At 44.5% G+C, this 18,344-nt stretch overlaps 1 protein-coding gene across 6 annotated transcripts in view; it reads left to right on the top strand.

Annotated features, from left to right (window-relative positions):
- The window catches only part of MTCL2 (microtubule crosslinking factor 2), a 72,084-nt gene that overhangs the window by 18,669 nt on the left and 35,071 nt on the right, over positions 1 to 18,344 (top strand). For all 6 annotated transcript variants that reach the window (XM_069951687.1, XM_069951689.1, XM_069951688.1 and 3 more), the window contains 2 exons: positions 7,839 to 7,892; positions 10,796 to 12,043. In XM_069951687.1, the coding sequence (XP_069807788.1) occupies positions 7,839 to 7,892; positions 10,796 to 12,043 (1,302 nt within the window). The remainder of the gene's footprint in view (positions 1 to 7,838; positions 7,893 to 10,795; positions 12,044 to 18,344) is intronic.

Below are 18,344 nucleotides of genomic sequence, written 5' to 3' on the forward strand. Positions count from 1 at the left end.
TTCATCTTTGAGAAGGATAAAGGGTGCGTTTACACAGACAGATTTATCTGACAGATCATTAAAGCCAAAGCCAGGAACAGACTATAAACAGAGAACAGTTCATAAAGGAAAGACTGAGATTTCGCCTCTTTTCAAATCCATTTGTGGCCTTGGCTTCAATATTGAATAATGGTCAGATAAATCTGTCTGTGTTAACACACCATAAGCATACTGTTGCACTGCCATATCTTAGATTGTAAAAATATTACATTGCCCGATATTAGGTCAGGTCAGTGCTCGCTTGCCTCTTGTTTCCTGCTCACTGGCAGTGCCCTTACACGCATAGACATCGAGCAGGGGGCTGCAACGAGGAGCTGCAGGAGGGGGGGACCCATAGAAATGAATGGAGGCCTGCTGTCGCAACTCCTACTACGCAGAGCGACGTCAAGCAGACTGTCGCCATCATTGTCAGGATTTTAGGTAATGTTTTAAATCAACGATCATTGACCAATTACACGAATCAGTTATCGGCCAAAACGGCTGATAATCTTTCATGTGATAGTAAACTGGACATGTCGGGAGAGCAGCCCTTTTTAAGCCGTTTAGTAATCATAATGGTAATTACCAGGTCTTAGTAAATAATTCCTTTAGATCTTACAGGACTTCTAAGGATTACATTATAACTCGGAGAGAAAATCAAAAACACCCGGGACACCTTCCGACAGTCAATGATATTCCTCTAAATTTAAAGGGGCTATCCCCAGAGGAAAGAGAGCAGCCAAGTTATTCTGAACCCGTACAACCCCTTATAACTGAATGATTAATGACATTTTTACACCAACACATTTGAGTTCATTTACATTACAAAGGGACGTCTGAATGTGGGTAAAATATGTTTATAGCTTCCTACGTTTCAGTATTTGGTTACGGACCACTACATGATGTTCTCCGTCTGCCCCAGGTGGAGGCGTTACAATGGGTCCCTATCGGATCGCAGCACATGACCCGAACTATTCTGCCGTTTAGAGTATAAGTATTACATTCAGCAGCTTCCATGGCAGTCACATGTCTTTCTTACTTTCAGAGTTTTGCTTGCAGCTATTGCTAGTTACAGAGACGTGAAAGGGTTGTTTCTTTTTGGCTGAATGTATTGGTTTGAAAAAAAAAAAAAAAAAAAAAAAGAGGGGGTGGGGGTTGGGTGGGGATAAAGGATTAGATCATAAGCAGCTGGAACTTCTCTCCAGCGGTTCTCGCTCAGATATTCAGATCTGTCCCCAGTTTAGAAATACACAAAGAGCACTTTCAAAAAATGCACCGTGTTGGTAACGTGGCAGAGCGCCAAGTGCAGCGAGGCCGCCAGGGATCTGCAAGACACATTTAGCAGTTATAGCCTTGCCATTTTAGGAAGCCAGGGTGGGTAGGATAAACCGGCTGGTATGTTTTATAGTAGTAAGATTTGTTTCTAACATGGTAGACTCTCCGGGGGGAACGGAATTAAAAAAACGATCCTCATTAACCCCATCAGGACTAAGCCAGAATTGGTCTTGAGACGCCGCACAAGTGCTTATAGTTCATATTCACATGCATATAATTTCTTAGGGCATTTACAAATAACTGGGGGCCCTAAGGTTGTCTGGTCTAGAGATCACTAACTGTGCCCTAGAGCTGGTCATACACCTTCAATAACTGACGGCCAAACGAACGATCACTGGACTGTCTTTTATCTCTCCCATCTGGCGTCCGTCCTCTTTATACACCAGAATATTCGGCATGGCCAAGCATTCCTGTGTTCTCTATGGAGAGGGGTAAGCTGCAGCCAGAGCGCTCTGGATGTGGCTTACCTTTCCCAGAACCAAGGGGTCAGGCAGTGATTTTCCATGACATATGACGCCAATTTCGTTCTGGAGAGCCCTATACATGTTAAAGCGACTCTGTACCCACAATCTGACCCCCACCCCCAAACCACTTGTACCTTCACATAGCTGCTTTTAATCCAAGATCTGTCCTGGGGTCCATTCGGCAGGTGATGCAGTTATTGTCCTAAAAAAAAAAATTTTAAACTGGCAGCCCTGTGCCCAACGGCCGGGGCTTAGATTGTGTATGCATTAGGCTGGCACACCCACTCTGTTCCTCCTCCCCGCCCTCCTCATCATTAGGAATGCTCCAAGCAGATTTTCTACTATTCCTGACTGGAGCCGTCAATCTCTGTGAGCATCGGACTCACCTCAGCGACGTGCGCACGGCTTTGGGTGCTGATATCTTCGTCCCGGGACTGGCTCCAGGAACAGGACTCATCGGAAAGGGTAAGTATCTGGGGGCTGCATCGGGGGTGGGGGGTGGGGGTGGTTTGGGGGGACAGATTGTGGGTAAAGAGTCGCTTTAAACTGATGCCTGAACCAGCCGCAAATGGTGGGTACAGCCTTCTAAAGTGTATATTGATCTTAAAGGGTTAAGTTAAAGGTCATTTCTACCTTGTTCCTCAAAGGCAAATCAATGCTTCCTTCTCATGTTTGACCACCCATAAAGACCAGGGCAGCCCTCCCTTGTCCAGAGGGCTGCTCCCCTTTTTCTTTTGTTTTCTCCAGTAGCAGCTGCTCAGTGCTTCATGTAAACCCTTTCTTGCTGCTGTTCCTTTCCATGGCAGAAGTTACTCGCACCGGATCTAGTTAGATGGCACCAGATCTCACTCCTGAGACCTGCTGCGATCCTCAGATACAGCCAGTGTCCACGCCTCAGCTGGCAGGGACATCCAACCTGTCAATTGATGGCAATCTTAAAGCTAGATAGATTTATTTTTTTCTTTTGTATCTGTGAAGCAGAGGGCGACTCCTGATTTTATGTCTTTTTATAAATTGCATCAGGAAACGTAGAAAAAACCCCCCAAGAAAGCCAGTTTCACTGCAGTTTTCACAGCCACCACTTACATGAATGCCACAAAGCCTGTATGTCTGAGCTATGCTAAAATAAACAGGAAACTTGTATTTCTCTAAATAGCAGTGCAATAGAAAGTGACTATCCCTCTGCTTGAAAGCTTGTCTTATACTCCAAGGTATGATGAGTGACACCTTAATGGTGCGTTCACACCTACAGGATCTGCAGCTGATTTTCTGCAGCAGATTTCATTTAAATAACTGAACACAGCATCAAATCTGCTGCAGATCCTGTAGGTGTGAACGCACCCTAAAGGGGTATTCCTCCTTTATATAGTAGGATATGATATGGAATCCAACCTCTATGGGGACTATTACACGGAAAGAAATCGGCCGAATCGGCCCTATCTGGACGTGTAATAAACACAACGATCAGCCAATGACAATGATCATCAGCTGATCGTTGATATAGGTTTGGACTTATAATTGTTGGGCAGCGACCGCGCATCACTACATGTAATAGCGGTGCACAGCCAACGGCTGACAATTTGCAAACTGCATACATTACCTATCCATGGTCCAGGGCTCCTCCTGCGCTCTGCTTCTCCCCAGGTCCCGCGCGCTGCAGCTTCAGAGCTGCCTGTCTTAGTTGACAGGCCGCTCAGCCAATCACTGGCTGGGACCGTCGCGGACAGTGATTGGCTGAGCGCCCTCTCAGCTAAGACAGGCTGCTCTTTAGCTGTAGCGCGCGGGACCTGGGGAGAAGCGGACAGCAAGAGGAGCCCTGGACCATGGATAGGTAATGTATGCAGTTTAAGCAAGGGCTGCAAGGATATCGTTAATGATGTCCATGCAGCCCTTGTTAAACTATTATCGGGCCGTGTAATAGGCCAAGTAAACAGCAGATCGGCGCTCGTTTACAGTTATTATTGAAGGGGCTGAAAAGCTGGTGTGGGTATTGAGTTCCCTTTATCCCTGTACATCGGGGCTTTGCAATTTGGCTGGGCAGGGAACTGCAGCTGCCCCTATTTACTTGAATGGTGTTGTTTGATAGAGCCCCCTCCCTTTTACCTCTAGAACTGCATCCCATTGCATTATGGGATGGCTGTCGTTGCCCGTAGATATCAAACTAACATTTGCTGAGCTTACAGTTGCTGGTGGGGCCACATCTATCTAATCTAATGTGTCGCTGCCCAACATTCATTCATTAGATGTCAAGAAATAATATAATCTGACATGTTGGATTTCTGGCATCAGCTTAAAGGGGTATTGCAGTCAGGTAGAATATACGTTAAATCATCCCCCCCCCCCTCCTGGAGGCTAACAATTTGTTCTATACTTGTTGGTTTTTCAGTCTCCTTTCCCCAGTTCTGAGCTGCTGTTTTTTGCTGAAGACTCAGGAAACTATGTGGGAGCTGTTCTCTGTATCTCCCCCTCCCTTCTGAAATGGCTCATGTAAACATTGACCCTCTCCGGCTGTCTCGGTACTCTGTAATGCCAGGAGGGTTAATCACAGTGAGTTCACCAGCAACTTGATCTCAGTTTAACCCTCCCGACATTATAGAGTGCAGAGAAAGTCAGACAGAGAGCTATTTACATAAGCCGTCTCAGAAGGGAGGGGCTGAGGAGGGGGAGACGGTGTGAACATCTCACATCCGGTTTCCATGTCTTCAGCAGAAAGCAGCAGCTCAGAACTGCAGGAAGGATGCTAACATGTGAAACAAGATTGTAGCCTCCATGAGGGGGAATAATTCAACATGTATTGCACCTGAGCGGAATACCTCTTTAATGCCTCTTCCATTAAAAAAACCTATGCATGCTTGGTTGAGGCGGTCAGCTGTTCATGGTATATGGTCGCTTTTTACTGTACAGAATAGCTTGTTGGAAATCAATAAATTGTGGATTGATGTTTCTTTTAAGGTTATGTAATGTAATTATATAAGTATATTTATAGTATATTAAAAGTATAGAGAAACTCTGCAGATACCCTCCCAGCGGCGTTCATCCTCTTTGGCAATGGTTTTCCTGCAGGTATTAAGCCCTATGGAAAGGACAAGTTATGTTTTTATAGCCAGGTTCTGATATAAAGCATCTGTCTCCTTTATCATGGTGCAGCAAAGGGTGTATCACGTCTTTCCTAGCGGTGCGACATTGTCAGCTGAACAGACCCCCTCCTTCTGCCTCCAGCAAAAAGATAATGGACTTCCAGAAACGTCCCCACCATTCGGATGGCAGTAACCTGTTTTGCATTTCTGCTGAGTTGGCAATATCCAGCACGGCGTGTCAGCCTTTGTGCCTTGGAGTAACACGTCTGACACTTGCCGTCTCCACCATCCGGACTTGTTTGGGTGGATGCGCTGGAGGCGGCAGCAGGAGGTGCACAGATCAGGGGGTGAGCGGCCTGGTGGCCCTGGTGCCCGGGTGTAAGCTGCGGAGAGCAGATGGCCGCTTTGTGAGATTTATAGAGATAAATGATGGCCCGCTCCGTGTCTGTTACATCAGGATATTTAGCTGAGAGGGTTTTATGTGTTCACATGCCATTTCCTCGCTTCACTGATGTAAATCTAGGTTGTGTAGACGACTGGTGGATCTCCGCGGGTGAGAACAAATGTCCTTCTAATATGCTGAGGTGACGTGGATGGCGCTGCCGAGGGGAATTCTGGCATATCTGGGCCTCATAATGGCACAGAGTAATAACCATCAGTGTCGGTGGGATTAGGGCTTACACACCATACTGCTGATAAATCTGTAAAGACAATAATAAACTGTATACGTTACCTGTCCACGCTCCCCGGTGTCTCCCTGGATTCTTTATGCTCCCCGCAGCCACCGGTACAATTGCAGAGCCACTCTCTGAAGTGACAGGCTGCTCAGCCAATTGTTGGCCACAGTTGCCATCCCTGCCAATGTTTGGCTGAGCAGCCTGTCACTTCAGAGAGCGGCTCTGCAGTTGTACCGGCGGCTTTGGGGAGCATAAAGAAACCAGGAAGATACTGGGGAACGCGAAGAGGCTTTAAAAACTTGTCAGATATCTGTGCGTGTAAAAGGACTGTTATAAAGTCCACAGAGCTTGCACTGTGACCCTTTTAATCAGCTTATTGGCATTGTCAACACCTGATCATCAGTTCTCCAACCCATCTGATCCTGATGGTTTATCCCAAGCATAGGCCATTCATATGCTCCTAGAAAACTCCTTTAAATCCCTCGAAATATTGCTCATTCAAGTAGTAACCATTTTACTTAGTTTTTTCGGTAGCTGAGGGACAGCATATATGGCGGCTGCTGCTAGCACTTCCATAGGGGTTGTCATCCACCTTAGCTTGATTCGCCTCCTTACGTAGAGCTCCGTGTGATGATAGACATCGGTTCTGGGTCAGTGACACAAGATCTTTGTGCTACTTGAGGCCAAGTAACCATAATCTGACATTATAGCTGTCTGGCATGGTGCGCCGGGTGTTTTCAGGTCTTCTACACAGCACGGCAGAGCAGTAGCATCACCAGGTATAATCCTCACATTTTAAAGGGGTTATCCAGCGCTACAAAAACATGGCCACTTTTCCCCCTACTGTTGTCTCCAGTTCAGGTGCGGTTTGCAATTAAGCTCCATTTACTTCAATGGAACTGACTTTCAAAAGCCCACCCAAACTGGAGACAACAGTAGGGGGAAAGTGGCCATGTTTTTGTAGCGCTGGATAACCCCTTTAATCTCAGGTCCTCCAGTTCCTCAGTACTTTGTGACTCGGGTGACATCCATATACTTTATATACTAATATACTGCTGTGTATAGTAACATTTTGACAGTACATATATTATGTAGACTTCCACTTTTTGGGTTTGTTTATATGGAAATATTAGGAGAGATTTATCAAACATGGTGTAAAGTGAAACTGGCTCAGTTGCCCCTAGCAACCAATCAGATTCCACCTTTCATTCCTCACAGACTCTTTGGAAAATGAAAGGTGGAATCTGATTGGTTGCTAGGGGCGACTGAGCCAGTTTCACTTTACACCATGTTTGATAAATCTCCCCCATAAAATGTATTCAGAGAGATGGTGATAACTTGTTACCGCCACGGGTACAAATTATAAGAAAAAAAAAATTAAAAATCCATTTATTTGCCTGTAAATAAAATGAAAGTTTCTCTTTAATACGTAAAGAAGCTCTGAGTTCATACAGAGGAGTATCCTATGGCGGTTTTGCTTAGTTTTAGAACAGAAACACAGCAAATTCATTAGCACAAGGAGCTGAATTAATGTGTTTTTTTTTTTTTTACACCTTCAAGTGTTTCAGTCGGTTGGTGTTAATTTCTCAGATTTAAGCTGCACTCCTTAAAGGAGACCCTGCTAGCTATATGTTATATAAAGGGGTTAGCCAGGATCACAAGAACGTGGCTGCTTTCTTCCAAAAAAACAGTGCCACCCCCTGTTCTCAGGTTGTGTGTGGTATTACAGCTACACTCCATGGAACTAAGCTGCAATATCCACGTAAAAACTGACGACTAGAGTGTTGCTATTTTTAAAACGGTCATGTTTTCTACTTCTGGATAACTTCTTTCATTGTGTTAGATCAGGACCAAAGGAATAAAAAAAGAGACCTGTTTCCACTAGAATGCCATCCAGTCTACCACCATTATGTTCTAGAGCTGGAGGAGCGGAGTAGCTTTATATGTGGGGTTTGTTGGATCAAAATCTCTGCTCGTTCTGGGATTAGGAGTCTGGTAGGCAGGCCATACAGCTGTCAATCAATGATTAGGACCACCCAATGGACTCCTAACCCAATCAGTGAGTTATAGTGAATCTATAAATCAGTCTGCTCCTGCTCTATTCTCTCATTCACACATACTCAATGTGACCGGCTCATTTTATTGACGCAGATCTGCTCAGATTCCATCTGCCGTCCTGAGACACAGTCCACTATTATAGGTAGTTGATATATGTATGCTTTGTTATTGTCTTACAATGATCACACTTCTTTTATTTCCATTTGCAGAATTCTTTAAAAAGGAGAAGATCAGGCAAATTGGACAAGAAACCGTCCCCTCAGGTAAGCCGGAGCAGGAGGGCAGGGATCCTCTATGAGAGTGATTATAATATCAGAGTGTATATATGTCCTCACAGGTATAGCAGCCTCATGGCATGATGGTGGGTTATATATCCCTTACACAGCTTGTTCGGTCAGCACTTCTACTGAGGTTGATGATCCTAGACCTGTGTTGAAAACCTATAATTAATGTGGCGCGAGTCCTGTCATACAGTTCTATGGCGCACATTGTGACGGGGAACTGTAGCGAGCCATTGTCTGCCTCTACTTTTAGCTTAAAGGGGTACTCCTGAGAAAAATAATCTTTAGAAATCAACTGGTGCCAGAAAGTTATTCAGATTTGTAAATTACTTCTGCTTTTTTTCTGCAGGAAGTGGTGTATTCTTTCCAGTCTGACACAGTGCCCTCTGCTGCCACCTCTATGCAGAGCAGGAGAGGTTTTCTATGGACAGTTCCTGACATGGACAGAGGTGGCAGCAGAGAGCACTGTGTCAGACTGGAAAGAATACACCATTTCCTGCAGGACATACAGCAGCTAATAAATACTGGAAGACTTGAGATTTTTAAATAGAAATAATTTTCAAATCTATATAAGTTGCTGCCTGTGTCTGGAGCCCTGACGGTCATGCGGTCGGGGGACTTTTAGTTAATATAGGAATTGGTGGATGGGCGACCGTCTGTTGCAGAAAGCAACAGGAAAGCTTTCTACTGAAGATTCGGGTAACGTTTCGCTAGATGATTTTGCCTCTAATTAAAAAGTTTCGTCTTTCTCATTAAATTTTTTTTTTTTTTTTTTTTGCATGTTTTGAGTAAATTTGTTTCTGGCAGATCATTAGTATTCTCCTCCCGCAGAGGAATCTGCATCTCAATGGGGCTTTGATTAAGAGAAATAAAGGGGGGCTTTGAGCCGCTTCTCCTGATTACAGTATAAAGGCATCTGAGAAGGAGTTAATGTTCGGGGGTGGGGGGGCAGGGGAACGGCAGACAAACGCTATTCTGTTCTGTGGCCTGGTATGGCAGATTAATGACAGAGAGGAAGCTGTGTGCAGCGCACAGAGCCGCACTCAGGGATGGCGGCCCACCGTCATAATATTTGTACAAGTCGGTACAAAAGGCAACTACATCTGTGTTTTCTTTAAAAGCGAGTTATGGTGGCAAACACACGACGACCACAATGCCACGCTGTCTCGGGTTTCATGTCGCACGGTTTTCCTGCCACCTGGAGCCCATTAGTTGATTGTGAATCCAGATCTCATTAAGAGATCGAATAATTATGGCGGCAGACATCGCCAACTATGAAGAAGTGAACCTTCATGTTCCCAACCCCCTACCCATACATTTCCCATCCCCAAGAGCTCAACATATATCCAAAATACGCACCCTTATGAATACGATAGATGGGGGCCATGTTACAGATACTGCATGGCTTCATGTTACAGATACTGCATGGTTTCAGGTTACAGCCATGTCCGATAGAGCATGAAGCTTTGTGGTTACATGTTTGGATGTCTAGAAGTCGCAGCTGTCTTTCTTGTCCTGTAAGAAACACTTATCTCTCTTTAGAATATCCTGTTGTGCAGACATCCCAAACCGTGGTGAAACCCGTAATACAAACACAGAGCACATATATAGCGGGTGACGCACCCAGACGTGCCGAGCCCTGTGTTCCCTAAATAGCACACATTAAAGACAAGGCTTGCTTCCTAAAAGCCAGAATATGTTGTTTTTGCTTTTTTTTAGGTCTATTTTCTTTTTCATGGTGCTTTGTGAGTCTACGTGGATGGCGGTACATCAGCTGCCGGGTGCGTTGGATCCGGGGAAAGCAATCTCCTTGATCTGTAATAGAGATTAGAGATTTACTTGGAAGGCAAAAGTTAATGAGGAAACTCTCATTCCCGATGTCTAGAGGGATTGGAGATTTACTGTGCCAGGTTTTATTATGTGTTTTAGGCACTTTTTGCACCCCTTTTGACCATTTTAAAAAGTGTCAAGAACAAAGGAAGTGGGATTAGAGGAGAGTGTGCCAAATTTGTATAAAAAAAAAAAAGTGCCATTTCTTGTGATGTGAGGCTGGATCCACACCTTCTGGATTGGGATAAAAATACTGACCAAAATAGGAGCGGAACAGCACAGAGAGAGACTAATCCACCGCTGTTTTTAACTAAAAACATTGATGCAGATACTCATGTGATCCAGTTTGAGGCCATGTTCACACAACAGTTTGAGGCCATGTTCACGCAATTTGCAACAACGGCCGTGATTTATGCAAAACATACGTTGCATTTGAATGAATGGAATCCTGGACGGAGCGTATATACATAGTATATGCTCCGGCCGGGATTCCATCCGGCCCCTCGAAAAACTGACATGTCAGTTGTCTGCGGCCGCTATTCGTTGCATAGCAGCTGCACAAGACATGTCAGTTCACACAATGGAGTGTGCGGCTCCGGCCGCACGCTCCATTGTGTGCAGCAGTGAACTGAGATGCGGGTACACACGGATGCTGGCGCCTGGACAGTAAAAACTTTAAATTTGGCTGTCCAGGCATGATGGGAAATGTAGTATTTAAACAGCTGGAGGGCCGCCGTTTGGAGACCCATGGACTATATTATTGTAGTGATCAGTGAAGAACCAGACCACAACTGATGAAAACTTTTGACATGATGGTGCCCATATAGTACACGAGCCACAAGGGGGCACAAAGAATGGGGTCCATGGTGGAGACCATCATTTTCATAGGAAGAGTGGCACTCCATGATATGCTGTTCTTCATGTCAAACATAATGAAATCTGCTAGGCAGGCCCAGAGTGGGGCCTTTAGCGCATATGTGAACACGGCCTTACATAGATTATAGTTTTATTGGCAACACAATGTAAACATCCTCTTTTTTTTTTATTACTTTTAGGAGGACAATGCAGATCTGAAATGCCAACTTCACTTCGCGAAAGAAGAATCTGCTTTAATGTGTAAAAAGCTTACAAAATTGGCTAAAGAGAATGACACCATGAAAGAAGAACTAGTACAATATAGGTCTGTGTATGGAGACCTGGACAGCTCCTTATCTGTTGAAGAGGTGGCAAACTCTCCACATTCCCGAGAAGCAGAATTGAAGTCTCACCTTAAACTAGTTGAAGAAGAAGCCAACATCTTGAGTCGGAGGATAGTAGAGTTGGAGGTCGAGAATCGGGGTTTGAGGGCGGAGATGGATGAGATGAAAGTTCACGCCGATCGGGAACACCTTGGTCAAGACTCCAGATTTGCTTTTCAGGCTGGAGAATCTGGGGACAACTTTGTGGAGCTTAGAAGACATCTTCAGTTTGTTGAAGAAGAGGCCGATCTGCTGAGAAGATCAATGATGGAGCTGGAGGACCAAAATAAATTGCTGATGAACGAACTGAATAAATATAAGTCTGACCATGACCTGGACATTACACTGTCGGAGGACAGCTGCTCGGTCATCAGTGAACCCTCACAAGAAGAGCTGTGCACTGCCAAAATGCAAATCAGCGAACTTAGCGGAAAGGTTAAAAAACTTCAGTACGAAAACAGGGTCCTTCTCTCCAATCTTCAACGCTATGACCTGGCGTCTTGTCAAACTACCAAGCCCTTGATGGAAACGGATGCAGAAGCCGGGGACTCTGCCCAATGTGTTCCCACATCTCTCTGGCGCGAGGGACCAATCGGAGGGGAAACGGATCCTGCCGAATCGAAAGAACGCGCCATTAAGGGAATCTTGAAATCTCCCGATGTTTGTAACAATTCTCCGTCCAGGTTACCAAAGATTAAAGACTTAGAAAGTCTTTTCGGCATCAAAGCACAAGTGGAAATAATCAGTAGAGCCATCGAGGTTTTAACGTCAGACGCAAACGGGTTTCCTTCGGGCATTAAGCTGTGTACAGATAACGATTGTGGAGACCTCTTGCTAACTGAGGCTTTCGATAACAGCGAAGTGACTAGTGACTCCAAACTGGTCACCGCCATTCTTTCTAGACTAGTGGTGCTACAACAGGAACTGAACTGCTTTACTAAGAAAGTGGATGCTTTTGGAGAGTCCTGTAAAGGACAGGTGGATTCTTTGTCACTATTGCCAGACGCCACCTGTCCAGGTACCTCAAAAGACTCTTCCAGGAAAGAGAACTGCTCTAGTTTACAGGTGAGAGCTACATACATTACCATGCAGAACCTTCCCCTCTTCTCCCATAGCAGTAACTTGCTACGTCTTACCCGCTTTAAGTAATACACCCAACCTTTACCTGTATATTTAATACTAATGATAAACCTGCTGCATGGTGACTACACTAAAGATAGGACTCTGCGCGCTGAGTGTGCATGAAATCTAGAAGAAGTGTGTAATTCCTATGAATACTAATATAGTATCTCATTGGGCTTTGAGAAATAAGACCAGGAAGGTGAGGGTATTCACCAGTATGGACCATCATAATGCTCCGATCCTAGACTGCATTAGGAAACCGAGTGAAGCCAATGTAGAAAGGAGACGAGCCCAGCAGTAAGGGTCGGTGAATAGTTATTTTATACTCTCTTCCCCCGTTCTCTTTCCCTTTTGGCAGAATATCAATATTGTTGCCTGAGGCATTTCACTGGCCTAAATTACATTGGAGCGAGACCGTAAATTGAGGCCATTACGTGATCACAGCGGCATAGACTGCATTAGAGGGGTTTCTGAGCTCTCGTTGTCGTATGGATTATTGCAAAGCTACTGCCATAGTAAGACCTTTACTTCGAGGAGCTGTGGTGAGAGGTAGAATATGTCGGTAGCATTTTAAGCATATGAAGGTCTTAAAGGGGGTTTCCAGGCTTAGAAAGAAATGGCCGCTCTTTTCCAGTTACAGCACCTGTCTTGTCTTCAGTTTTGGGTGTAGGTTTAGCAGCTCAGTTCTGATGTGGTGGTGCTGTTTTAGCAAAAAGTAGATAACCCCTTTAAGTCAGCTGAGGTGTATATGAAATAAGGATAGTTAAAGGGAAACTATCAGCAGGTTTGTGCATAACAATGGGCTGATAGTTGGCGGTGGCCACTGAACTCTTCTTACCGCCGTCAGTATTAACACAGTATTAACATTTTCGTGATATTCAATGCTATAAAAAAGCATTTGCCCTCCAGAGCACCATTTAGCCCGTCGCCTCTAATGCTAATGCGTTTTTATATATATGCATAAGGCTGGGTTTACACTACGTTTTTGCAGTCCATTTTTTTTTCATCCTTTTTTTGCAAAAAAAAGGATAAAAAAAACCAGATCAAAATGGATCCGTTTTTTTTTTTAACAGACAAAAAAGTAAGGTCAGCTAAGTTTTTGTGTACGTTAAAAAAAAGCAGATCCATTTTGATCCGTTTTTTTTCCATAATGGAAGTCAATGGAAAAACGGATGCACACAAATGTATCTGTTTTTTTTGCAAAAAAAAAAATGGATTTAAAAAACATAGTGTGAACCCAGCCTAAGCAGGCAGACTGGGATATGTGTCAGGAGGCGTGTGCATCGGAGGTGGTGGGCGGGCTGAACAATGCTCTGGAGGGCAGAGGAACGCCCCCAGTGGTCCTAACGAGCTAATTTGCATATTCTTAGACCATTAAATATCACAAAAATGGTGGCACTTAAGTGTGTGAGAGCAGGTCATGATAAATTGTTCTCTTTTCTGGAGTACTGCTTCTTTGTGGAGATTCCGTAGGGATTTTTTTTTAGAGGTAATGCTCCATGGGTAAAAGGTATGCAATTTATCTTCCCTCCCGAAGGAAGAAAACTGTCTCTCTAGGTATGGACTAGAGATGATCGCAACCTAAATTGTTTGGCATTTAAATATTGGTGGCTAAAGAGATAGATGCAGCCCTAGGGAGTCTGGGGAAATGTGGATACAACCTATGGCGTATCCATGTTTTCCAGGACTCCTTAGGGCTGCATCCAACTTCTTCAGCCACCGGTAATCACATGCCACACTCTCTGATTAAACCTAGACCTCAAAAAAGTTGGGCTCCAGCATTGAAGTTCTAGCGACTTGTCTTGTCTTGGGATTAACATACAGCATGCATTCTTCACACTTTCTTACTGAACTACCGGATTCCTAGATATCCTGTCTGCCACCTTTAAGGCCACTTCCTCTTCTAATGTTCCTCCAAGGTCTTTCATGTTTTTATGATTCTGGCCTTGGCTTGTACATTTTGCAATTTTTTTTTTTAAGAAATCAACAGGGGTTGTGATTGCAAGCAGTTTTGCATGTCTTCTATGTTAAAATCAATGTTACAGATATGGCCTCTAGGTGTCTTCCTCCCTGTCAAACTCTGTTTATGCTCCTTATGTGCTAATATTTGGTCTTTTTTCTGTTTAAAAAAAAAAAAGAGACCAAACATAGGAAGTCTCCAAGTCATCACTGAGCATGCGTACATGTACTGCACGTCCACATTTAGTAGCAGAGAATCCTTGGGTTACTCGCATTTTACGGTCAACTCTCCTGTTAAACAGCTTCAAAACCTCTGTAACCACACAGTGACATTATACTGACTGAATTGATACATAACAAAGAGCATTGTCTCCTGGTAAGCTGCAGAGCTGATAATAGAATTAGTAAAAGTTAATATAATTAGCTGCCCTCAGCTGATATACAACCTGCATGATGGACAGGTGTCTTTCCTTGTGTGAGCGGCAAAGGACGGGGACTTCCTGTGTCCGGTCTATTAATTTTAACAGAGAAAAGACAAAATATTAGCGCAGAGGGAGCATGGAGCAGTTTAGCCATATGTATAACACTGATTTAAACAATGAGAACTTAAAAAAATAGAGTTTGTTTCAAAACTGCTTGTGATCACATTGTATACTCACCTTACCAATCCCCCTGGTCCATCTGTGTATACTGGGCTCCAGCAATGCCCTACACATAGGGGTATTGTGCTCCATAGAGAATGAATATTTTTAAGTTCACGTATAGTGTATAGTGTTGTATACAGTCCATCCCAGTAGCGAAGTAGATGAAGCAATTCAAGAGACAGTCTTGTTCTCTAGCCGTCCCAAATTTCTTCATCCATAGCCTACTTGACAAAGGTCCAGGTCTGCTAAACATCATTCTGGAATAAAAAAAAAAATAAATTTTTTTTACCATTTTGATTCTATTGGGACGGATTGTATACCACTCTATACATTGTGAACTTTAATAAAATACAGTCTTTATTGCATTGCATTAAACATTAAGTGTATGCGGGATATTATATCTATATGTCACGTCTGGTAAACAGAGACCAATGGGTGACTAAGGGCCCTATTACACGGAAAGATAATCGGCCGAATTGGCCCTATCCGGCCGATTATCGCTCCTTGTAATAAACATAATGATCAGCCGATGACGACGATCATTGGCTGATCGTTGATATAGGTTTGGACCTACAATTGTCAGTGTAATAGCGGTGCATAGCCGGCAGGTGACTATATACAAAGTGCATACGTTACCTATCCATGGTCCAGGGCTCCTCCTGCGCTCTGCTTCTTCCTGTGTCCCGCGCGCTGCAGCTTCAGAGCGGCCTGTCTTAGCTGACAGGCCGCTCAGCCAATCACTGGCCAGGATCGCCGCGGCCAATGATTGGCTGAGCGGCCTGTCAGCTAAGACAGGCGGATCTGAAGCTGGAGCGCGCGGGACCCAGGGAGAAGCAGAGCGCAGGAGGAGCCCTGGACCATGGATAGGTAATGTATGCAGTTGAAGCAAGGGCTGCAAGGACATTGGTAACAATATCCACCGTGCAGCCCTTGTTAAACTATTATCGGGCCGTGTAATAGGCCCAGTAAAGGAGCGCCGATCTAGCAGATTGGCGCTCGTTTACAGTTATCGGGCCGTGTAATAGTACCCTAAGGAAGCATCAGCCCAGAAGCGCAAGTACAGTTTTGTAGATTAGTAGTAAAAAGTCCTTGTTGGTGCCTGGCCCTTTAATCTCTGCAATTCTCCAGTCTCCCTCCTTAGTTCTCTATTAATATTCCATTATTAATAGGACTAGGAAAGCCGCAGACAACCATGCGGAGTGCATTATCTAATGTCATCCCAGCCTCATCCCGTCCAGTAACCAGACAGCTAATAGACCTCCCTTTTGCGACTGCTTTGGGCCTGAGCTTTGCTTTTTTATGATCATGAGATTGAGGAGTAATTGGTTTAGAGTAATAAAGTCCTTGTAGTGCAGTAATAGCGTCTCAGCCCATTCGCTCAGACCCTCCGGCTGAAGTCACGGCTGGTTATTGTGTACATTACACCTCGCAGCTCTTTGTTCTTCAAAGCGTGAAAGATTAGCAGGACGAATGCGTCGCTTGTATGGATTCGGTTACTCAGGGAGGTTGGATAGTATTGGACTTAACCTCGAGAATGAACTCTGGTTGTGTTATCTTTTATAAAGTTGGTGTATACATTTATCAGGGTAATGATGGTACAATACCATACCTGAAAGTTATATCCCCTTTACATGCTTAGGGAACCTTGGCCCTCCAGCTGTTGCAGAACTACAACTCCCATCATGCCTGGACATCCAAAGCGAGCATGATGGTAATTGTGGTTTTGCAACAGCTGGAGGGATGAAGGTTCTCTATCCCTGCTTCAGGCAAAAGTTGGCCAAATCTGTCGACCTTGGCAGAAGTATATGAAGCCTCCTGACTCTTAAGGCCCTATTCCACGGAACGATTATCGTCCGTTATGGCCGATAATCATCCTGTTGAATAAGAGGCAACTATTAGCCGACATTGTTGAAGTCGTTTGTCTTTCAACATATTGAAAGACAAACGACTTATATAGCAGCGATCTGCTGCCGGCACTCCGTGTAATAGGAGGGGCAGCAGCAGACCGCCGCTATATCCTATGGGCTGCCCCCTACAGCTTCCCCCCGGCCCTCCCCGGACTCACTCGCGTGGAATAGAGCGGGAAACGAGTACTAAACGAGCGCTAATAGCGCTCTTATGCTCCCCTCAGCCAGCCTGTTTGAATAGGGCCTTTACCTGACAAATGATAATGGAGGTTAGAGGGATTGGACATCATGGATTTTATTGGCCTGGCCCTTTTGTTCTCAGAGAGAGAAGCTGCCTTTAGACCTTTCTGGTTGTGCTGATCATTGATGTGTATGAGGAGTTCAAGAGACAGATCTGTTGAAGGTGTCACCACCTTTTAAAATTTTACTCAGCCATCAACGTACTTGTCTTGTGTGTATGGCCACCTTTACAGCTAGAGGGGGTTCATGAAGAGGAAGGGGTGGCTCATCTCCCAGGACTCACGTAGGCAAATTCTTTTTTATTGCGAAATGAGATCAAAGTAGAGGAAGAATTGTGTGTTGTTTGTTCCCTGTCGAAACTCTTGTACCTTTATGTAAGAAATAACCCCGTTCTGACATGTTCATCATTTATAGTGTACCCCCCAGTAGAGAGCAGATGGCTCTGTGTAGGAGGTAACTGTGAGTTATACATCACATGGGACATTTATATTAAGTTACAGAATAGAAGAGTCTCTGAGTAACCCTAAAAGCCTTGGCTTCAGCGGTCCAGGCATGATGGGAATTTTAGTTTTGCAGCAGCTGTAGGGCTTTAAAGTGTCAATGTCGTTTAAAATTTTTTTTGCAGAAATCAATAGTACAGGCGATTTTTAAGAAACTTTGTAATTTGGTTTATTTGCTGAAAAATGCATTTTTATCATGAAAAAGCAGGTTGAAGCTCTCCCCCCTGCAAAACAGGACAACAAAGAGTTAATTTACAGCCACATCATCGGGCTATCTTATCTGAAGTCAGCACTGACCTCTCTAAACTCTACCGGCTTTCACATAGGTCCCGCTCTGTAATCCTTTGTTCTCTGCTTTCTACTGGCGACTAATCTCCCTCCTCCCCCCCCCCCCTCTCCATAGATTACACAGGGCCCGACTGATGTAAAAGAGTTGAGATTTTCTGATAATGAGCAGTGACTGAGGGGGGGGGGGGAACCTGGGGAAAGTCTTTTTGAATGTAGATAATGGCATATGTGCCTAATAAACCCAATTACAAAGTTTCTTAAAATCACCTGGACTATTGATTTCTGCAAAAAAAAAATATGACCGTGACACTTAACGTTCTCGATCCCTGCTCTAGAGCAGGTATAGGGAACCTCCGGCCTTCCAGCTGTTGCGAAACTACAATTCCCATCATGCCTGGACAGCCAAAGTTATCGCTTTGGCTGTCCAGGCATGATGGGAATTGTAGTTTCGCAACAGCTGGAGGGCCGAAGGTTCCCCATCCCTGCTCTAGTCCTTTAGACTTCATTCGTGCAACGATCGCGGGAAGCTGCCTCAGTAACTTTTGCTCACGCTTTATGGCAGTGGTAACCATCATCTGCCACTTTTGCTCCTCATTTGAACATACTATACAATGGCTTCCTTTAACTCCAGAGACTGTCTGCAAACCTTGGCCTGTATTTCGACACCATATTGTGTAAATCTCTCCGGCACATTTGTAGTTCTGCA

The sequence above is a fragment of the Dendropsophus ebraccatus genome, chromosome 14, assembly GCF_027789765.1.
Source record: "Dendropsophus ebraccatus isolate aDenEbr1 chromosome 14, aDenEbr1.pat, whole genome shotgun sequence".
Lineage (NCBI taxonomy): Eukaryota > Metazoa > Chordata > Amphibia > Anura > Hylidae > Dendropsophus > Dendropsophus ebraccatus.